The following is a 22596-nucleotide window of genomic DNA, read 5'->3' as shown; positions in this document are numbered from 1 at the left end:
CCCCCCAAACGGGGGGCAGCTCCTGACCCAGGACCAGGGCTGGCAGCCGGGGTGCAAGTTGGAGACGCCTGGCTCCTCTCTTCCCTGGCATCGTCTATCCTCCCGTCCACCTGTGAGGATGGCGGCCGAGCCCAGTTGGGACAAAGCGCTCAGTGTGCCCTTTTGCCGACAGGGTGGGACAACCCTACTCAGATGCCCACATCTACCTTCCCAGCACCCTCAGACCCCACTACCAACCAGGTCCAGAGCCTACAAACAGCGTCTGGAAACGGTATCGGCAACTTTATTAGAGAACCTGTCACCTGATTAAAAGAAGGTCCACTGCCCACACACAGGTCCCCGAGAGGAGGGGGCAGAGCGCTCCCCCACCTTCCAGTCCTGGGCTCAGGCCTCCGCAGCCAAGCTCCTGAGGCTCCAGTCACAAACGAGCCGCCAGGATCAGTTCTGAAGATGCACCTCGTAGCCGACCCTCCCCAGACCCTAAGGTGACTTCGGGGGCTTCTCCTAGGCAGGCCCCGAACCTGCCGCCATTTCAGGGACATCCCCACGGGCACTGGCCTGGCCCGCACCCCGGGAAGGGACAAGTGTCCGAGCTGAGTCTGGGGCAGAGGCGGCGTCGGCCTGGCAGAGGGTGTCCAGCCTCACTGGGGCTCTGGCCAGAAGACCTGCGTGATGCTCTGCTTCCTGGCACGGGCGTGGCAGGCCGGGCACGTCCTAGAGGCCTGCGGAGACAGGGGAGTGCTGCACAGGCGCCTCCGCCCGCCCCCTTCCCGCCTCCTCCCCCAGGTGGGGGACGCGCAGCGGTGGGTCCGCAGGGTCCCGCCGCCAACCTGGAGGAGCCGTCGCCAGCAGGCCCGGCAGCGGTGGAAGTTGCAGGAGGGGCACTGGAAAGGGACCGTGTCCTCCGCCCCGCAGCCGGCGCACGCCGAGCCTGCTCCAAGGGGGCCGCTGTGAGCGCCGCGCCAGCTGCGCCGCCCCCCGGCCCACGCTCCCCGGGGCCCCGCGCAGGAGACCTACCGGACTCGGGCTGCGCGTGCCTGCGGGGGGCGCTGGGGGGCTGGCTGGGAGCCCCCGCACCCCCGGCCTGCCTCCGTCTCAGGAAGGCAAAGATCTTGCTCTGGGTCCTCCCCGGATTCTCCTGTGCTGGGGGGCCTGGAGACACAGGAGGGCCGTTCGGGCTTCTCCGCGGCCCGCCCTGCTGGGCTCCCTGGGGGCACCGGGCAGACCCCCTCTCCCCACCTGGCCGGGAATCGCGGTGGGCGAGGTCGGGAGGCTCGGTGAGGGTCCCCTCCCGGGGGCCCGGCGGCTCAGTGCCCGCGCTCGGGGCAGCCGGGCCCATCAGGTCCGAGCACACCTGCCGGAAGCGCTGCTGGTGATGAGGCCTCAGGAACGCGCCAAACCCTGTGGGGAGAGCGGTCAGGCCCCGCCCCCGCGGCCTAGCCCCGCCGCCGCGCTCCGGCCCCGCCCCCCGCGGCCACTTGCTCTGCAGCAGGCGCAAGTCTTCAGGCCTTGAGGTAGTGAGTGCGGCCGCCACGGCCACCACCTTCTCGAAGTCGTCGTCCTGTCTGTAGGCGGTCAGCGCTGCCAGGAGCCGGCTGCAACCCGCAGACCCCAGGGCCTTTCGGACGTCAGCCAAGTAGGTGCTCCCGGCAGCCTGGCCTTGCTTCTCTGCTCTGGGGGCTCCAGATCCCCCCTCTTTTGGACAACTGCTGGGGGCTCCTGGGAGGGAGGTGAACAGGTGGGTGTCTGAGGGCCCAAGGGAGCTCACTGACACCCTTCACACCAGTGTTCTCCCTCGTTCTGGGGATGCAGAACCAGGACAGCCCCCCAGGAGAGCGCCCCCGGGGAGGACGCCAGGGCTCTTCTGCTCTGCTCCAAAGCCTCTCTGGGCACAGGGGAGCTGGTACCTGTGGGGACCCGCCCAGACACCAGGTGAGGCCTGCCTTGGTTCAGGTGCTGTCCGGGGTCCAGCTGCCAGGCTGCACCTTGGGACAGGATCAGCTTTGAGTCACACTCCCTTCTTCCTGAAGAAACGGGGACACACAAGGAGCCACCCAGCTAGTTCCCAAGGGCCTGGAGTGGTCCCTGGGGAGGAGGCAGGTCTGCCCAAGGGGAGACTGACACCTGCCACCCTCCTGACCACAGTACGACCAAGGCTTGAGCCCCCACCACAGCCAACTGCTGCCAGGGGGCCAGCAGAGACACCCCAGCGGGCACGAAGCCCAGAAAAGAGAGGGGTGGCTCTTGAGCAGGAAAATCCCCTCCTGGGGGCCTAGGGGTCTTCCTAAGCCAGGCCCCTCTGACACCTGTCCTTGGGGAAGTCCCTGCTCAGGGGTGAACTCTAACAAATGGGGACACGGGCTCTGAGGTGCAGGGCCCACTCCTGGCAGACACAGTTGGGGACAGGGTCCCAGTCTGGGTCATGCGTGCTCTGGGTCATGGCTTCCCCTAAACGGCCTCCATACATGAACAGTCCCACGCAGGAGCAGGGAGGTTGGGCCAAGCTAGCACTGCCCTCCCCCCCAGGACCCTGGGTGCCCCACTGCTCACCCCCAGGTGCCTGGGCTGATGATGCGTCCTGCCTCTGAGGAAGGCTGTGCTCGGGCCGGTAGCCGCAGCCGTGGCCTGTCCGCTGCCGGCAGACTTCTTCAAATCGCTGCTTGTGGTGCGGCCGCACAAACTGGTAGAAGCCTGTTGGAATGGTTCGTGTGCTGAGCTGGGTGGAGGGCTCTCAGGTCATGGGCCACGCACCCGCACCTTCCCTAGGGAGCAGTGACAACCATGGACCCTGGTGCCTGCCTGCACCCCCTCCCCGCCACGGCTGCGGCACCGCCCCCCCCGGTCGGGTGACCCCCAGAGGCCAGGGCACCTTGGAGCAGGCTGTGCTTCTTGGGATCCTCAGCAAAGAGCGGGCCGAGACAGGCCACCAGAGCCTCAAAGTCGTCAGAGCCTTTGTAGTCCTGCAGGGCCCTTGTGAAGGTGTCAAAGCTGGCCTGGCTCAGCGCCTGCTTCACGGCCACCATGAACAGCTTGGCCCTGCCCGCCTGCGTGCTGGCCGCCGGCCGCTCCTGCTGAACAAGGGCCCGGGGCCCCATCAGTCGGGACCCACCCTCCCCGTCTCAGGGACGCTGGGGTGCTGGTGTGAAGCTTGTGTGCTGGGAAGCACGCCCCAGATTCGGCTGGCCTGGCCCTGGGAGGGAATCCACAAAGATGGCCATGCCCCTCGGAGAGCAGCAGAGAGGCCAAGTGTAGATTTGCTTCCCCGGGGCCGGGGGCTCCTACTCCTCTGCCAAGCTCCCTGAGCCCACGCAGCAGCGGACAGCCCCAGCCAGAGCGATGGTCAGCTCACAGCAAAGCACACTTCTGAACACACGGAGGACGTAAGACATCACTGCGCCTCGTTCGTGCTACACAGCTCAGGCCCTGCCCCTGGGATCTCAGCAAGGGGGCACGGAAACCAGGCAGGAGGGCCCAGGCTCCCCAGTCTCCGCCCACCCCACCTATTTCCTGACAGCAGCAGTTCCCAGAAGCCCAGGGAGATGGACAAAGGCAAGTGGTACATGGGGCTTTCCAGAGCTTTCCTGGTTGAGAGGGACTCAGCTGCCCTTAAATGCCTTCTTCCGAGGCTGGGAAGGCAGACCCTCCCCACACTGGGGCATGTCAGCATCCACACTTGCCCGAGAGCTCGGCTCAGCACTGCCCCAGGAGCTGACCTGCTGCAGGCCCCGCACCAAACCTGCCCAAAGGGCGGGGCCCCATGTCTGCCCAGCTGGACGCTGTCCTAACGCCCACAAAGTGGTCTCCCGGAAAAACAAAACAAAGCAAATGGCCCAAAGCCGACCCCAAGTTTGCAGGGCCACCCCAGGTCGGGGGGTCTCCCCCCAGTGGGCCCCGGGCAGTGCCACGCTGGCAGGGACACAGGGTCCTGCGCTGCTGCTGGGAGCTCTACAGGGTCTGCAAGGTTCTCAGGGTAAGACGTTAAAACGAAGAGACTTGGAACCCGTGCAGGCCAGGCTCCCGCAAAGATGCTGGGAGGCAGGCGGGAGGCCCTGGGAGCCCAAGCGCCGGGGGGGCGGGAGAGGCCCTCGGAGCTGTCAGAACAGGCTTATCTATCAAGAGATGAGGCTTATAAGATTGCTCCTTGAAACATTCCAGCGAACAAAGGTTGGGGGGCGGGGGGGGCGCAGGCCTTGGACAGCCGAGGGCGCGGGGCCAGGATGCACCCCTAGGAAGACAGCAAGGAGGCCTGGCCAGGCTACACCTCACACTCCCTGGTCGGCCCCGAGCAGCCCGGGGCTCCCGCCAGACCCCACGTGTGGGGCACTTCACGTACCCGGCTGCCCACCAGCCTGATCTTCCTCCTGCTTCCTTTCTGCTCCTGTGCAGGCCTCTTCTCACGTGGGAGGGACAGGGTGGAGACATGCGCTGCCTGAGGGGACACACTGTGGTCCTGACAGCGCCCTCGGAGCCCCCAAGCCCCTTGTGACACTGCAAGGGCCCAGAGAGTGGGGGAGAGCGAGCCCTCTGCTCAGTCTGCCCCATCGGCCCTTCCCGTGGCCAGCGTGCTTTCAGTGTGACTAAGAGGGGGGATGGGAAGAGTACGGAAGTGGGGGGGGGTGCCTACAACTGCAGCTGGGTTCACCCCAGGCCCCAGGGAGCAGGATGGGGAGGTGAGGGTACCCCATGGCAAGCAGGGCACAGGGGGCTCTGGCTAGAGCTAAGGGCCCCAGTGCGAAGACTCCAGGTCTGGCTCCCCCACCCCCACCCCAGCTGCCCTCCCCTGGCCTCCCCCCGCCCCAGCTCAAGCTTCCAGAAAGGGCTGACACCCGTCAGGGTGGACTCTGACTGCCCATGCCGACCCCCAGGGAACCAGGAGGGGCGCGTAGGGACCACCGGCGAGGGCCGGGGGGCCGTGCCAGGGGTGCGCCGGAACTCGACCACCCGCCCGACCAAGCGTTTACAGGAGGAAGCGTGGATGTGTCCCAGGCGTGGGGGTGTCTGTCTCTGGCGCCCCCACCTCCTCCCCAGGGGAGGCCTTGTCCCCAGGCCCCTCAGCCAACTGCTCGCTGTGCTCCAGGGCGGCCAGCAGCCCCACGGGCCTCTGCTGGGTGAGGGCCAGCTCCCGCCCGTACTCCACACACAGGCTGCTCTCGGGGTCTCTGACCGGCGACCCTGCGGGAGCACGAGTATCAGCAGCAAAGCCCATGGGAGGAAGGGGGTGACAGGTCCATCCCACCAACACTCAGGCTCAGCAAGGCACTTCGGTCACCGGGCCAAGCGGGCCTCTAGCCTGCTGGGAGCACCCCAGGCCCCTGCCCTGCAGGGGCCCCTAACCCCAGCCGTGTCCCAGCCGTGTCCCTCAGGCAAACGCACCTGCGGGTCTCTGCCTCAGGCTGGGGACGTGAACATCCAGACTCTTGGCTTTCCTGGCGAAGAGGGGGCCGGGCGGCACAGCCACCGCGACAGCACCTTCTCCCTCACCCAGACTTGGGGCAGCAAGCAGGGGGGCCGGCACCGGCATCTGGACAATCACAGGGAGATTGGAATCATGCACAGACCCTTCCCTTGGGTGGGGCGCGAGGGTGCAGCCAGCTGGACAGTAGGAACTCACAGTTTTCTGAGCGGCACGGAAGAACTGGGCCACGTCCCGGATGACGTGGCCAAAGCAGTCATACACCTTGACGTGGGGGCGCACCCAGGAGGGCAGCTGGGCTCTGGCGTCCACGTGGGTGAACCTGGCAGGGTGTCGGCTGTCAGGCTGGGGGCCTCACCCACCCCCCGGCCAAGGGCTCAGGCTCACGCTCACTGAGGGAAGGACCAGTGCCCAGCTGGCACTGGAGAGGCTGTGTGAGGAGCCACACCTGTGGTCACAGAGGAAGATGGCCCCGTAGTCGTGGCGATGTCGGATCACCCGCCCGATGGCCTGGTTCACAGCCCTGGACGCCTGCTGCCGGTACCACTCATGCCCGGAGAGGAGCTGTGGGGGGGTCTCAGTTATGGGAGCTCTAGACCCTCCTCCCCATTCCCCCCGAAGCCTGTGGCCCCTCACCTGGCCCCCAGGCCCACTGCGGCCCTTCAACTCATCTAGGAACTGCATCTTGAGGACGACCCGAGGGTCCATGCGTGGGGGGTACGGCAGGCCCGTGACGATCACACCGCGGCCGTTCACATCCGCGAAGTCCAGCCCCTCGCTGGCCTGGGGGCGGTGGGTACTCTTTTCCCCAGTCTGCCTTCCCCCAGGGTCTGCCACGCCCAGATCCTCACAGCCATGCACATCCACGTACGGGATGCACGTATCCTGGGCCAGGCCCTACCTGGGGTTCCCGGCTCCCAGGGTCTCTCCCATTCCCGGAAACTCCTCTGTCTTCCCCACCTGCAGCCCATGAGGGGTGCTCACCCTCAGCGCCCAGACCCGCTGCCCGCCGAAGGGCTGTCCCCTCCTAACTCCTGCCCACCCCACCACGTCACAGCCGCCAGGTCACGGGCTGCGAGCCCCCTCCCATACGGGAAGAAGCCCGGGCAGTGGGTGTGGGGCCCAGAGCCTGGGCGGGCTCACCTTCCCCCGGCACACGGCCAGGAAAGTGGCCCCGCTGGACCCAGGGGAGGCGACTCGTGCGTAATAAGCATCCACCACCTGGGAGGAGACGCTGGTCAGCTCTTCCCATCCGCAGGAGCGAGGCCCCAGGTCTCACCCTCTGAAATGAAGGGCTGTCCCAGCTGGGAGGTGGGCCGGCAGGGTTCTAGCAGCTTCCTCATGGGAGCATTCCCAGGCTGACCCAGAACCTGTTCAGTGTTTCCCAAAAAGCATGGGGACCCCAGGGCTGAGGGGCAAGGGGGCAGGGGAGACTTGCTTCCATGACAGCCCCTCACACTTGAGGGTCAGGGGCCATGGTCCCCACTCCCAAACTTCCTAAGAGGTGACCAGTCAGGGCCAGGCAGGACCTCTCCCGCGCAAGCCTGGAGCTGGCCAAGGCCCGGTCAGGACCAGGGGCACCTCCGGGGCAGCCATGATGGGCGGTGGAGCCCGAGAGCTCAGACCTCTGAGAAGCCACCTTTGCTCCTTGGCTCCACAAATAGAGGCTTGAGGGCCTCCAGCTTCCTGGCAAAGTCATGGGCCTGTGAGGAGAGACGGGGAGAGGGGGACGCCCGTCACGCCCGCACACCTGGCAGGTGGAGAGCCACGCCGCAGTCACCTCTGCCTTCCCCCCAGCGCGCGCGCCCCGGCCCTGCGAGCCCCAGACCGCTCGGAGGAGGAGCATACCCGCCAGAACTCCACGCTTCTCTCCATGACGGGGTAGGAAGGGAAGAAGACCAGGAGCCCGTGGGGGACCACGCGGGCGATGTTGCCTGCAGGCGCCGGGCTGGGTCAGCCAGTCCGCCTGGAGACCACGGCGCGCGCCAGGGACCCCCGACGCCAGGGAACAGGGCGGGAGCCCAGGATGGAGGCTGAGGCTTTGCACCAGCACTCACCTAGCGCCTTGCCCAGGGAGGACAAGCAGGCGTCGGAAAACCTGCAAAAGCCAAGAGCCCGCTGCGGCGCGGTCCGGACGCGGCACGCCCCTGCCCACCTCCCCATCCGCCAGGGCCCCTACCGTTTGTCAAAGGCAGAGCTCAGCTGGGCTCCATCGGGGCCTTTGGAGACAATCCCCACCCAGATCTGGTGCTTGCTGATGACGTGTGGGTTCTCCAGGCAGACTGGAAACGGGCTAGGGCAGCAGGGAGGTCCCCGTGAGGTCCTGGGCCCCAGCACCCTGGCAACCCTCGGCTGGCCCTGGGACCCCCGCCCCCACGGAGCACAGGGCAGCCCTTACATCTGCATCTCCAGGGCGAAGGAAGACACGGGAGCCAGCGTGCCGCTGGTGAGGATGAGGGTGCGGACGCCCTGGCGGACCAGCTCGCGCATGCTGTGGCCGGGGCTGAAGCACCAGTAGCTCAGCACCTTCCCTAGAAGCAGGGAGTGTGAGGCTGGCTGGGCGAGACCCAGGGGGCCTGCCACAGGGCGGCCGCCCTCACGTCCGGGTCTGAGCACAGGGACCTGCCTGAGCCCCGAGCGGAGTGTCTGGGCCGGGGCCCCTCCTTCTCCCGCAGGCGTCCTGGGAGCATGGGCAGACCCAGGGCAGGTCCCCAGGGGCACACACTGAGGGTCACCTCCAGAATGGCCAGGAACCCCCAACCCAGACTTGCAGACACGGACGTGTGGCTCAGGGCACAGAGGCTGCCATCACGTGCCCCTGCCCAAAGGGCACGATGGGAAAAGGAAGGAGAACCCAACCTCTGCTGGAGGAAGAGGCGGGAGGGGCCCTGCTCCCCCGGAGGCAGGTGCCAGCGCTGACGTCACCATCAACAAGACAGTGTTCACAGGAAGCCGGCAGTTCCTAAAAGTGCCTGCCTCCTGCTGGCTCCCAGCTGGCTCCGGAAGTTAGGAAATCAGAACAGCACAGGCAGAATGACTTTAAACAGGACTCAAAGTCCACCCTAGGTCAGGGGTCAGCAGGGCTGTTACCAGACAAGAACCAACCACTTCCTGGGGCCAGAGATTTCCCCACCTTCAGGTGGGAATCTGGCCCGTGATGGGTGGGGGAGGGCGGGGGCTGGGCACTCTCGCCTCCCAGGGCAAGGCCAGCCCTCCCCTTGCTCACGCACATCCCAGCTTCTCGGGAAGGTCAACGATGAACCAACTTCCCACAAACGCCCAACCCAGGGAGCAGCTACTTCTGAGAATTCACATGCGCCCGAGGAACACAGAACACGCGCCGCCACGTCCCGCCAGCCTGCGGTACCCGTGCGCCCTGCCCACGTTGAGTCCCCGGGGGAGGCTTCCCATGACCTCACAAACACGCGAGGGGTGCGCTGTCTCCCAGCCTCTTAGGGAAGCCAGGTGGCCCTCCATGGTCACCCTGTGACCCTCCTGCTTGGCGCTGGCCTTGCCCATGTGCCCAGCCCCGCTCTTCCCACCTGGCTCTGGAGGACGGCTGATGGCAGCGTGGAAGGGAGTGTGCCGGCAGGGCAGGGGGCTGGGCTCCGAACACAAGCCACCGGCTGTGCTGAGGGGTGACCAGGACAGGACAGTGACCTGACCTTCAGACCCACTGCCCCAGACACATCTGGCAAATCCCACTCCAAAGGCCAAGCTGCACGGGGTGCCGGACTCTGCCTGGGGCGGCTGGCACACTCACTGTCCCTCTAGACCCAACAGGGAACACGCCTTGGCCAGGACAGGCCAGTCTCACGCCAAGAGCCACGGGACGCCTGACACAAACCCCACCCTAGGGAGGCCCAAGTGGCCCCGACTCTAGCGCATGTGGAAGCGGTAAGCTCGGGAACGAATGGAGAGAGTGAGACGTGGGGTCAGGGTAACAGAGCCAGCACCAGAGGGACCGCAGTGGCCGTCAGACAGCAGACACGAACCTAGGGCCTGGGGGTGGCCTCAGCCTGAGCCAGCCCCCCACGTGGCAGCTCGGCGGGGCAGCATTAGAGCAGCACACCTGTGCCGACGCAAATGTGCCAAGGGTCCCCCCGGGGCTGACCCCTGTGGGGCAAGGGCCTGGCTGTGCCCTCACTCCGTGGAAGCCCTCCGGGTGACTCCGGGGAGGTTCCGCACCATCCGCCTGCTCTGAGGCCCTTCCGTCCCCACCGGCTCTGTTGGGGTGCGCTGTGGGGTCACGCGGAGCAGGCTGTGCCCAGGGGAGCGGCGGGGGGGGGGGGGGGGGTGATCACAGCGGGTGCAACACTGTGCGGAGCTGGAGCAGAGGAGCGTGGCCCTGCCCCCGAGGCGCCATACCTTGCTTTCTGGCCGCTGTGGTGTTCCAGGCCTCTGATCGCTGAGCCGTCCTCTGGTGACCGGCATCTGGGTGGATGTGCACCTGGAGGGACGGAGTGGACAGTTTCCCGAGACCCAGCCCAAGGGTCCCCCCATTCCCGAGGCAGCCCCTACCTTGTAGGACTGAGAGACCCCAGGCGCTATCATGGAACTGGACACGCCCTCGGCAGGGTCTGCACTGAACACGATCTGGAAAGCAGATGTGGGGGACAAAGCAGGGACACGCTGGTCACACAGCATACAGCAGAGGCCACCACTCCTGCTGAGTTGCCCCCACACACAGGGTAGATGCTCAGCACACCGTCACCCCCTGCCCTGCCTTTGAGCTGATGGCGTCCCTGCTGTGGGACTCCAGGCTGAGGGGGGGGGCTCACACCTGCCAGTCCCCTCCCCCAGAGGACGCCACTGGAGACACGGCCATCCTGCAGGGGCCCCTCCGTGGGGGCTGATCCGCATGCTCTCACAGGGAACAGGCCCGGAGAGGTCAGGGAGCCAGGGGAAGGGACCCAGTTCTCCCTCAGAGTAAAAGGACAAAAGCAACCCCTAACTAAAATAAAGAGAACCATACTCTCGGCCAAGGCAATGAGTGGAGAAAAAGCGACAAGCAGGCAAATATGGGGAAGGCGGCACACGATGCTGGACCACACAGCAGGTCTGCTGAGCAAACCCAAGAAAAGTAAAGGACAAACTTTCAGAATTTAAAAAAAAAAAAAAAAAGGAAAATTTAGGAAGACAGCACCAGATGAAGCCACCAGAAAAACCAAGAGTGGGTACCAGTCCTGCCTGGTGCCCTGGGGACCAGCGGCTTCCAGTCCGGCTGGCTTTGCAGGTGAGCAGGTCTCACACCGTCCGAGGGCACGTCTGCTCCTGACCTTGGCACCAGCCCCATCCCCCCTGAGGCTTGCCTCCAGTCGGTGGGCTGCAGACCCCTTCTCATACTACCTTGCGGGGATCTGAGTTTCGGGAGGTGCAAGTCTCCGCGGCCTGGCTGGGGGGCTCACAGGGCAGCCTGTCTGGCCAGCCCACTGACCCCCTGAGCCCCTGGGGCCAGCCCCGCACACCTGCCTTCCCACAGGTAAAAGGGACACAGCAGAGAGAGAAGCCGGCCCCCAGGCAGCACCGGGCAGGCAGGGACACCAAGTCATCGGCCCGCCCGGCCTCCTGGGAGCGGCTGCCAAAGGAAATTCCAAACCAATGGGATAAGCGGTGCTTGGGTTCCAGTGAGCGTGCGGGGGAGAATCTGGGGAAGGGCAGGGCTGCGCAAGGAGCTCAGGGCACCCTCGGAGGGGACGGCAGCTGCAGCCCAGCGCCTGCTCATCTGCAGGGACCCCGAGAACAGTGGGGAGCACAGGCAGAGGGCAGCTCAGAGGGGGGCCCGCCTGGCAGAGGCGGCAGACAGCGGCCCGGAGCCCCAACAGTCACAAGGGGCCAGGGCCCCAGGCAGCAGTGGTCTGGGGTGCCTGCTGTCCCCTCAGAGAAGTGCTGGGGAGACAGCTGGGCAGGGCCTGACACCTCCAGGACGACACCTGGCCACACTTCACACTCCAGGAGGCGGAGCCCCCGGCGCTAAATCACAGTGCTCTGTGGGACGTGCACTTGGCTCTCCCTGGGCTGCGGGGTCACCCACTCCTAGCTCCTCCTCCCTCCCCACGCACCCCAGCCCGGCCTCCCCAGCCGGACCTCCCCACTCTGGCCATGCAGGTAGGACGAAGCACCGCAGAGCACGGGCCTCCTGTGTCTTGGCTGCAGCACCGAGTCCTCTTCAGAAAGGGAGGGTCCTTGGGGCGCCTGGGTGGCTTAGTCGGTTAAGCGTCCGACTTTCGCTTAGGTCATGATCTCGCGGTTCGTGGGTTCGAGCCCCGCGTCGGGCTCTGTGCTGACTGCCAGCTCAGAGCCTGGAGCCTATTTCAGTCTGTGACTCCCCCTCTCTCTCTGACCCTCCCCTACTCACGCTGTTTCTCTCTCTCTCCCTCCTAGAAATAAATAAAACATTAAAAAAAAAATTTAAAAAAAAAAAAAAAAAGAAAGGGAGGGTCCTCGATAGCGGCCACTCGACTGAGGGAGGCAGACCCTGGCTTGTCTACCTGAGCTGAGGAAATGGCTCAGTGAGACCCGAGGACAGCTGCACACAGGAAAGGACCCTGGGGGGCAGGAAGTGGCCATGTCCACAGGCCCTGAGGCGTGTGACGTTCCCCACTGGTGGCCTGGCTAGGGAAAGGCGGGGTTTGCGTGCGGCAGGGGGGGGCTCAGTGGGCCCCGGGCGCTGCCCCCGCCCCAAAGTGGAACCCAAGGCCAGTGGGAGCCCAGTCTGGACCAGAAAACACTCTGAGCGCTGAGCGCACCTGCCGACTCTGAACGCCAGCCCCACGGGCCCCACCTGGGCTCACAGGCATTGCCCAAACACACACGCGCCCGGCGTCCGCATGCCCCTCCGGGCGGGCCGGCGCGCTGCCAGACATGGGGCTGGTGGGGACTCCACAGCCCCTCATTCCGTGACGGGCTCATGCTCTGACTTGCCTCTGAAGAGCTGCTTCAAGAAATTACTTGCGAAAAGGTAAGAGCGGATGGGGTGGCCACTAAGCCTGCCTGAAACCCAGGGGACCCCGTGAGCCACCCCCACCAGGCCCCCATGGCCCCTGAACCCCCGGACCTGACCAGCGCAGCCACGTGCGGCCCTCTCCCCTAAGGCCTCGCAGTGTGCCTCCAGCTGTTGTGCGTTCGAAGCCTGTGGCGTGGGCACCCTGACCACGCCCCCAGCCTGGGCGAAGGCCCCCAGCTTCCATCAGGAAAGGAGATGCCGCGCCTTGGCCCTAGACCCCCACCTACCTGGATGATGTCTGAGAGCTTCTGCAATCCTGCCGTGTTGGTGAACGGCCCTGCCCCTGTGGGAACAGCAGATGCTGGCCACCCCACACCCCCACCAGGGGAGGCGCGGACCCTCCACCCTCAGGAGCCGTGGACAAGCTCGACCTCAACCCGGTACTGGTGTTGGGGGCACCCTTGGGGGCAGTTCCCGCGCTGCAGCCAGAAGGTCTCTGGTGGGTCAGTGGGCTGAGAACAGGCTCTGTAGTCAAGTAAGGCTGGGGCTGCCGGGCCACCCCCAGGGCCCAGAAGCACAGCAAACTGGTCACCTGAGATGGGAACAAGACCCCGCCCAGCACAAGAGGGCCCGCGGTGCAGCCTCTGGGTGGAAACGGATGTGGGGGGCTCAGGGGCGAGGCTGGCGGGCCCCATGGCTCACCGGCCCAGCAGGTGCCTCACTCCCCTTCCTGTACAGAAGCTCACGGGGAAATGTGCTTTACACGCGACTGTCAAATGGCAGTGATGCCTCAACACCGCAGGCAGAAAGGGAGCTCCGGGAGCAACAGTCTCGCAGGGGGTGCGCAGACTGCAGCCCTGAGTCAAGGCCAGCGTGGGGGCCAAGGTGGCCGCGGGCTGCAGGGCCCACTGGGGACTCACGTCCTGCCAGGTGCTGGATGATCTGGTCCAAGGAGTCGAGGATGCAGCCTTTGGTCTGAAAGGTTATCTGGGCTTCGGCAAACAGCTCAAAGATGTAGCTGCAAAGGAGAGAGGCCCCGGGCCGCGCTGGGGGAGCTGCTGACCGCACACACCCTCCGGGGAGGCCAAGCCTCAGGAGCCCCGAGTGCCGAGGGAAAGACAAGGCCCCGAAGGGCAGCTCTGGGTGGCAGGCAAAGCCCTGCTGTCTGGGCCATGGAGGCCAAGGACCTGGCTCATCTAGGAAGCAAGTGGGAGCCCCACAAGGCTCTGAGCGTGGTGTGGCAGGTGGGCTCAGGAAGAAGGCAGGCAGCAGTGCTCCAGCACATTCTAGAACATTCCATACCTCAAGAACCTGAGCCTGGATCCCAGCACAGCTGTCAGCTATGCCCTGAGGGGAGCTCAACCAGCCCCAGGCCATAATCCCTCACCTGCCTTTGGGAAATAAACCCAGATGCCCTGGCCTGCTGGGACCACAGTCCTGTACACGGGTCAGCCATCCAGGCCTACGGGCTGCCGGAAGGGGTGGCTGGCGGGAAGACACGCACAGAAGCGCCTCGCTCTGAAGGGCAACTGCACTGCCACTGAAGGGCTGGGCTGGAGTGGGAGGCCAGAGCCAGGGCAGGTGGGCACCGTAAGGAGAGCAGGGCACACTCACTGTGCTTTACCTGCCTGGCTTGGTGACACCACTCTGGTCCCCCGGCAGCTCAACAGCATCGATGGCCTCCTCCAGGCGAAGCAGGATCTCTGTGGGGCAAGGGGTCGTCAGGGACAGCCCGCCCGGCCACAAGCAGGCGGGGAGGGCGGCACTCACTCTTGAGCTTGGCGATGTCTTCCAGCTCCATGTGCAGCCCTGTGAGAGTGGCAAACGCACGGTTACTTCCCACTTCCACCCACCACGCCCTGAAGAGCCAGGGTCCAGACTGGACTCTGGCCTGCTCCCCAAGCAGTGGTGTGTAGAGGCTCGCACAGGCCCCCCCACAGGCTCTGAGTCCCTGCGGCCCAGACGTGGCTGGGAAGCAGCGGTGTGCTGCTTCTGGAGACACGTGGTGAGCACTCCCGTGCGCCGACGCTCGCTGGAGGCCCGGGACAACGACCCGGCTACAAAGTGTCCCAGCGCCCGCACCGTGGGTCTTGAGAGACCATCTCCCACAAGAAGAAACCAAGGCTGTGTGGAGGCATGGCTGATGCCAGGCGGGGGCAGGAAACGCATGGACGACGAGGAATGGAGTCCCCTCAACAGCTGGTGGGGCCACGCTAACAGCTGAAGAACGGACCAAGTTCAGTGACGACGAGGCTCACCACAGACTGTGCGGGAACACAAGTACCCACTGGCGACATTAAAAACTACTCTCCTGAGGGGCGCCTGGGTGGCTCAGTCGGTTGGGCGTCCGACCTTGGCTCAGGCCAGGTCATGATCTCCTGGTTTGGGAGTTCAGGCCCCGTGTCGGGCTCTGTGCCGACAGCTCGGAGCCTGGACCCTGCTTCGGATTCTGTGCCTCCCCTTCTCTCTGTCTCTCCCCCACTCATTCTCTCTAAGAATAAATAAACAAAAACAAATTTAAAAAACAAACAAAAAAACTACTCTCCTGAGGGGGACAAGGGACCAATAACCAGAGGAGAATAAAGTCAAATTTCCAAATTTGAAAATTGGAAAAATAAAGGGAAAAAAAAAATCAAGCATCTATCCTGCTCTTCCTATAAAAACAGTATCACCAGGGGTGTCCACGTGGCTCAGTCAGATAAGTGTCTGACTCTCGATTTGGCTCAGGTCATGATCCCATGGCTTTGCGGGTTCGAGCCCCGCGTCGGGCTCTGCTCTGACAGTGTGGAGCCTGCTTGGGATTCTCTCCCCCTCCTCTCTGCCCCTCCTGATCTCTCTCTCTCAAAATAAATAAACATTAAAAAATATATATATATTTTTTTTATTTCTAGGAGAGAGAGAGACCGTGTGAGCAGGGGAGGGTCAGAGAGAGAGGGAGTCACAGACTCTGAAACAGGCCCCAGGCTCTGAGCTGGCAGTCAGCACAGAGCCCGACGCAGGGCTCGAACCCACGAACCGCGAGGTCATGACCTAAGCGAAAGTCGGACGCTTAACCGACTAAGCCACCCGGGCGCCCCTAAAAAATATTTTAAGTTTTTAATTTCAGTGATATCCAATTTACCTTTTTTGTCCTTTGTGGTTGTTAGTTGGTGTGATTTTTTTTTAAGTTTTATTTGTTTATTCACAAAAGTAATCTCTACGTGCAATCTGGGGCTCGAACTCATGACCCTGAGATGACCCAGCTTGCTGGGCGCCCTGGCTGGTGGCATCTGAGGCCACTGCCACACGTGCCGTCCTGGGACGGACACCGAGGGGAACGGGCCTCAGGTGTGGGGGGTGCTGAGTGGCCTCCTTCCAGGGAGGACGGGGCGGAGAGGAGAGGAAAACAGTAACTGTGAAGAGACCCCCACACGAATGGCCTCGCCCCGGCCGACGGTCCTAAGTCACACACAGTTGGCGGGAGGGGACAGGAAGGGCCCCTGTTCCCAGGCCCGGAGCACAGCACAGGCATCCCGATTAAGGCACGTGCCACAAAGGCCTTCTCAGCCTTCCTCCCAACTCTCAAGGGTTTTCAAAAACAAGGGAAGTCCGAGCAAGTCCCAGACCACAGCTGGCTGAAGGGAGGTGGCGGGTGTCACATGGTTTCTGGGCCAGAACAAGGACATCAGGTGAGAACTAAGGATATCGGTCACTCCACACCCGCGGGATGGCCATTTCCAAAACAAAATCCATATTCTTGAAACAACTGAAAAAGCCTTCAACTTCAGTCCTGGGAGAAAAGCAAACGACCGTCGTATCGAGAGACTCTGGCAGAACGGAAAAGCCCAGTGGGGCATTCTGGTGACAAGGCTGCGGGGGCACAGGTCTCTGCCCACTGCCGATGGGAGTGCAAACGGTGCCCGGCCAGCAGCACGCTCCCCTGCAGACGGCGCCCCGAACCCGGAGCCGGGCCCGTAGAAACAGGTGCTGCAGCAAGTGTGCACCACACTACCCTCACAGCTGCTTGCGATCAGGGGGTGTCGGACACGGGGCATCCGCAGGGGGAGTCGGGCAGCCGAGGGCGGGGAGCCCCTATACAGGAGGCCCTGGCAGGGCACGCACAGAATGAAAGCAATGAGGCCCAAACACGCGTCTCCAGGGAGCACACAGCCCCGCGTGCAGGGGAGAAGCAGGAGTAACACAGGCCTGTGTCTGCTGCTTTCGTGGGAGAAATAAAGCCAAAAACAAAAAATAGAGCAGAGACGAACAAGACCCTTCTCAAGCAGACTATGACTTTTGGACCCATGTTAACATTTCAAACGCTCAAGAAAAACCAAAGGAATGATAAAAATCAACAAGGAAAAAAATGGAGTGAAGAAGTGAAATCTATGAAAACAAGGAGCCTGCAGTGATGGGGAAATGACTGCATAGCCGGAGGGCATGACCGAGCCCCCGGGACCGCGTGCGCTCACACTAACGACAGAACGGACACGAGCCAGTGTTCAGCTCTGGTGACGAAACCTGCCTTCCTCAAACAACCGTCTGGCTCTTCCAGGATAAAACAAGGAAGCAGAATTGGGGAAAACATGAACCGGCTTCTTCCGCTATCAAACAAGGGAGGGGCACCTGGGTGGCTCAGTCAGTTAAGCGCCTGCCTTCAGCTTAAGTCACGCTCTCATGGTTTGTGAATTTGTGTCGGGCTCTGTGCTGATGGTGCGGGTCCTCTGTCCCTCTCTCTCTCAGCCCCTCCCTAACTCGCTCTCTCTCAAAAATAAACAAACATTAAAAAAAATTTTCTTAAGAGAAAAAAAAAAAAGGATGCATCAGGGCGTCTGGCTGGCAATTCTTGATCCCAGGGTGCTGAGTTTGAACGCCACAGTGGGTATAGAAACTACTTAAACAAATAAATGAAGATGACAAAATGGAGGGTAATACCGACTTGGACGGTGAGAGAGTGAGGAGGCCTCAGACAGAGCTGGCGCGTGGGCAGCAGTGTCCTGGGCCGCGTAGTGGAGCAAGCCACCTTCCACACGGGGCAGTTCTAGTTCAGAAATGAACAGCATCAAGGGGTGAGAAGACACACCATTTTGCGAACATTACAGTCATCATTAATTCAGAGAAGAATCACGAACAGACGCCACAGATTACTGAGAACTGACAAACGGAAGAATAGTAACTTCGTGGCAGAAGCCCTGGCGGTCATCACCGACGGAGCGGTCAAGGCTGACGTGGCCGATGCAGCACAGACGTGCTGAGCTTTGCTTGTGATGCAAGCCGAACGCCGTGCACTCCTGAACTGAGTCACAAGAACACACCTCACACACCCAAAGGCCAGCCTTCCAAAGACGCCGAACCACAGAAGAGGACACGTGTCCAGATTGCGGCTCTCGGGCCACAGAGACACAGCTGCGCCACGGCTCCCAGACCACGACGTTTGCTCCGGCTGCGTCTCAGGCTACAGGGAGGACAGCTGGGAAACCACCAGCAAGAGTGCACGATCGCTGCTGCTTTCCTGGCGAGGGCAGGGCACGGTGGCCGCGCGCATCCTCGTTCTTGGGGCCACGCGTGGGACAGAGTGAAAGGAAGGACTCACAAAAAGGGACAGTCTGTCCATGGAGCAAAGAGGCTAATCAAAGGGGACAGAATGTTAGCAAGTGGGAATCTGGGCAAGGGTCAGCCCGTCCTTTATACCTTCAAATCATCTGTAGGTAGGATATTATTTCAAGATAATCATTATAAAAAACAAGAAATACTTCAGAACAAAATATAAGACATGAAACAATACAAGTCAGATTTTCAAAAATTCAGAAACGAAGTTACAGAACTCAAAGAGAATTAGGAAGAAACAAAAACTTATTTTTAAAACGAAGAATAAATCAGAAGGAAAACAAAAACGGAGGCCTGCCGCAGTGACTTCAGAGAAACAGAAGAAAGGGGACAATTTTTTATCAGTCAGAAAAGAAACAGAGAAGGACTTGAGACACTGGGAAGTTCTGAACTCGGGTAGAGGAGGCCCTCCCCGCATCCCTGAAGAAGCAACCCGAAGCCCAGAGCGAGCGGAGCACGGCAGGCCAGGAGCCTCCGCGGACTGAGGGGTCTGAAGCCACACACTGAGGGGCACATCGCAGGTGGACCGTATCAATCCAGAAAAATCGACATTGAGACACGACAAAGTCACTGCACTTTAGAGAGCTCTAAAAGGGCAAACAATTTAAAATACAATTTTCAAGATAACAAGGTCTAAGAAAAGCCCAAGACTACCCACGCAGTTGATCCACTGCTAGGTGACCTCGCAGAGAAGCACGTAGCTGCTTATTCAAACACACAAGTGTCTGGGTGTTGAAGATAACGGATTTAGTGATTCTGATCAAGGGAAATAGTTCAATGGGCACAGGCAGGGCTCCGTGGGGGACAGACCAGCCCTTGTGAGGCTGAGGGCCCTGGGGCCACGCCTGTCTGCAGGGCAAGCTACCGCTAAGAATGATACGCTGCCTGCCTTTCTCTTTGTTCTCTCAGGAAGACACAGTGGAACTTTCCAGAGGCTACATGGGGGAGGCTGACAAAGGCCCTCAAGCAGGTTCACGTCCTGGTCCTGGGAAGCAGTGACTATGTCACCTTCTGTGGCTAAAGGGCCTCTGCAGAAATGATTGAGTTAAGGGCCCTGAGATGGGGAGATCAGCCTGATGATCCAGGTGGGTCCCCAACGAACCACAGGCGCTGCACAGGGAGGGAGGAAGTGAAGCCAGAGAAGTGAGAACGGAAGCAGGGGCCAGAGTGACGCAGGGCCGGGAGCCAAGGCCGGCAGCGCCTCTAGAGCTGGAAGGGCCAGGAAGGACCCCCCCAGCCCCGCCTCCAGAGGAAGGTGGCTCTGCTGACGGGCATGGACGTCAGAGAACTAGAAGGTGACACTGTGTCGCCTGGCGCTGCAGCCTGTGGTCACACCTTACAGCTGCCGTGGCAAACAAGCATAGCACGTGATGGGTGACCGCACACCAGAACAAGAGCAGAAAGTTATCAGGCGCAACTGTCTTTGATAAAGCCAGATTATTAAACAGATATTTTAAACTGGAAGACAATACCACTCTTTCAATTTTTAAAATACAGTTGTTTTTTTTAAGAAAACTGTTCTTGGGGCACCTGGGGGGCTCAGTCGGTTAAAGCGTCTGATTTCGGCTCAGGTTATGATCTCATGGTCTGTGGGTTCGAGCCCCGCGTTGGGCTCTGTGCTGAGAGCTCAGAGCCTGGAGCTGCTTCACATTCTGTGTCTCCCTCTCTCTCTGCCTCTCCCTCTCCCTCTCCAAAATAACTAAACATTAAAAAATTTTTTAAAAAGTAAGGAAGTGGGGGAGAGAGAGAGAGAGAGAGAGAAAGAAAGAAAAGAAAGGAAAGGAAGGAAGGGAGTCGTTATTTATGTTAATATGTTACGACTGAATCATGTTCTCAAAAAGACCCCTTTAATTCTAACCCGTGGTGCCTATGAATGCGACCGTACTTGGAAACCGAGTGTTTGCAGATGTGATCAAGTTAGGATGAGGTCACCATGGATGGGAGTGTCCCTACTGCAGTGACCGGTGTCCTTACCAGAGGGACACTTGGACACAGACACACGGGGGAGAAAGCCGCGTGAAGATGGAGCCGAGGCCGGAGTGACGTGTGTGCAGGCCGGGAACTGGCAGCAGCCGCGGAAGCCTGGAGACAGGCCTGGACAGACGCCCCAGGACGCAGCCAACAGGTGGGCCCCAGGGCTGTGACGGCGCAGTGCTGTCCCGGCCTACCTCCCCGCGTATGGCAGCCCTGCAGCCTCGCTCAGCGTGTCACGGCTTGGGGTTCAGAAGAATAAATACATTATTGTGACTTTTTAGTTCTGTTTCTAAGACAGCAATTCTTGATAGAATTCACAGGAAAACAGACCAGTAAGCCTTTTTTATTTTAAATTTTTTAGGTTTAGTTTTTTATTTATTTACTTTGGGGGAGAGAGCGAGAGTACGTGGGTACGTGTGAATTGGGGAGGGGCAGAAAGAGAGGCAGAGAGAGAATCCCAAGCAGGCTCCTTGCTGTCAGCATAAAGCCCAACACAGGGCTTGAACTCATGAACCACAAGTCAGACACCTCACTGATTGAGCTGCCCAGGCGCCCAGAATTCAGGAAAACTAAGAACATAAAGGTCCTGAAACCAATGTTTGAGAACTTCTGCACCAACCACACAAGTGCCGCCCACAAGCCCTCCGTCCACCGGCGCAGGGGTGTGAGGGAGTCGGCGGGGGCCAAGGAGAGACCCACGCCCAGAGGGCAGACGTGGGTGCCCTGGGTGAAAAAGGTGCACACAGAGCCCGCACAGGGGCCTCTGCTCCCTCTGGAGCCTGTTCAGTCTCTGACGCAAAGAGAGCAAGGAAGCCCCCGACCCCGCCTGTGCCCCAAGCCCGACGGCAGGACACATAAAGCCTCTGGAGACGCCACAGTGCAGAGCGCAAAGTTCTAGAGCCACAGCCACAGAATGGGGATGCACCTACGGCAGAGCACTCTGCTGAAACAGGCCTTGGTCCTCACCAGCCCCTGACAGACGCCATGCAGAGTCTCCGCACCAACTAACCGTGCCCACTACACGCAGGTACATCCAGCGCAATTAGCCTTGTGTTCAGGAAAACACCAGAAGGGGACTGTGAGGAGAGTAAGCCATATATGAATGATTCTCACAGCTGGGGCGCCTGGGGGCTCAGTCAGTTAAGTGTCCGACTTCGGCTCAGGTCATGATCTCAAGGTTTGTGGGTTCAAACCCCACGTTGGGCTCTGGGCTGACAGCTCAGAGCCTGGAGCCTGTTTCAGATTCTGTATCTCCCTCTCTCTCTGACCCTCCCCTGTTCACGCTGTCTCTCTCTCTCTCAGAAATTAAAAAATAAAACAAAACACGAATGATGCTCACGGGTCATTGATAAGTGACATACTTCACAGTTAATACGTGTGGCTTTCATTTTTATGCGGTAGAGTCTGTACTGCTCGAAAAGTGTGGCAAGGTCTTCAGAGGGTCCTAGAATGATCAGGGGACACCCGCTCCCCACTCCATGAAGCCCTGAGATCCTCTTAACATAATTCACCTCAGGGCACCCGGGGGGCTCAGTTGGTTAAGCGTCTGATTCTGGCTCAAGTCATGGCCTCACTGCTCGTAATTTCAAGCCCCATGTCGGGCTCTGTGCTGATGGCTTGGAGCCTGGAGCCTGCTTCCGATTCTGTCTCTCTGCCCCTCCCCCACTTATGCTCTGTCGCGCGCTCTCTCTCTCTCCCCCTCAAATATAATGTTTAATAAAACATTAAAAAAGTAACAATTAAAAAAAATGTTCACCTTGCCCCCAAACAATGAGTGGAAGGTGGCTCTGGGAAGACTCTGGCCCCCGGGACCGAAGACCACCTTGCGGCCTGTCTCGTTTCCCACCATCAGCTCACCTGAGGCAGCAGCGTCCGCACCAAAGTCGAAGCGGAGCTCGCCCTGCTGCGCCACCCTGGTCTGTTCCTCCAACACCTGGTCTATGGCATCCAGTCCAGAAGCCACGTCCTGGGGGGTCAGGTCGAAGGACGCCGACTCCTCACACATCTTCTCCTGAGAGAGCAGCACACACACTACAGCCAAGTGGGGCGGGGGCTCAGGGGCCCAGGAAGCTGAGGTGGGGATGGGGGTGCCGGGGGTACGGGAAGCAGAGAGCCTCCCAGGCCCACCCCACGGTCTCTAAGGCCGGGTCACACACTGGTCCAAAGATGGCCGTCCAACACCACCAGTGTCTGAAACTTCATAAGCGGAAACTTTCCCATTAAAATATAGATTTCTGGGGGCGCCTGGCTGGCTTAGTTGGAAGAGCACGTGACTCTTGATCTGAGGATCGTGAGTTCAAGCCTCAGATTTGGAGTACAGATTACTTTAAAAAAATAAACTTTAAAAATACATAGATTTCTGGCTCTTCTCAGAAGTCGTATCTGGCCCACTGGACCCACAGTCCCCCGAAACAGCAACACCCGGAACCAGGGGGGGCCTGAGAGTGGCCATCACTGTGCGGGGACACGAGGCTCCGAGCACCCGCGTGGCCTCCCCCCAGGGCCCTGGTCCCGGCCAGCCAACCCTGCAAACAGGGCAGGGGCCCCAGGCGCGTGTGAAGCAGGGTGCAGGGGCGAGAGAGGGCACGAGGCAGCCTCTCTGAGCCAAGTCCGGCTACGGTCACCGACAGGAGCGTCGGGCCAGGAGGCCACCCAGACACCAAGAGAACAAAACAGA

General features: G+C 61.2%; 1 protein-coding gene across 1 annotated transcript in view; it reads right to left on the bottom strand.

The window, feature by feature from the left end:
- Window positions 1–267: 267 nt before the first annotated feature.
- The window catches only part of RTEL1 (regulator of telomere elongation helicase 1), a 30749-nt gene continuing 8420 nt past the window's right edge, over window positions 268–22596 (bottom strand). Inside the window, 26 exon segments of the mRNA XM_077756862.1 lie at window positions 268–722; window positions 831–1010; window positions 1013–1152; window positions 1240–1719; window positions 1908–2024; window positions 2551–2691; window positions 2870–3068; window positions 4334–4429; window positions 5018–5172; window positions 5374–5521; window positions 5612–5735; window positions 5862–5977; window positions 6050–6196; window positions 6557–6634; window positions 7039–7116; window positions 7262–7347; window positions 7471–7511; window positions 7593–7706; window positions 7812–7944; window positions 9782–9863; window positions 9935–10009; window positions 12647–12702; window positions 13280–13377; window positions 13984–14062; window positions 14130–14168; window positions 21777–21930. Coding sequence (XP_077612988.1) covers window positions 642–722; window positions 831–1010; window positions 1013–1152; window positions 1240–1719; window positions 1908–2024; window positions 2551–2691; window positions 2870–3068; window positions 4334–4429; window positions 5018–5172; window positions 5374–5521; window positions 5612–5735; window positions 5862–5977; window positions 6050–6196; window positions 6557–6634; window positions 7039–7116; window positions 7262–7347; window positions 7471–7511; window positions 7593–7706; window positions 7812–7944; window positions 9782–9863; window positions 9935–10009; window positions 12647–12702; window positions 13280–13377; window positions 13984–14062; window positions 14130–14168; window positions 21777–21930 — 3237 coding nt within the window. The 3' untranslated portion in view covers window positions 268–641.

Source organism: Crocuta crocuta, unplaced genomic scaffold, assembly GCF_008692635.1.
Source record: "Crocuta crocuta isolate KB4526 unplaced genomic scaffold, BGI_CrCroc_1.0 scaffold613, whole genome shotgun sequence".
Lineage (NCBI taxonomy): Eukaryota > Metazoa > Chordata > Mammalia > Carnivora > Hyaenidae > Crocuta > Crocuta crocuta.
This window is presented reverse-complemented; position numbering and strand designations above follow the sequence as displayed.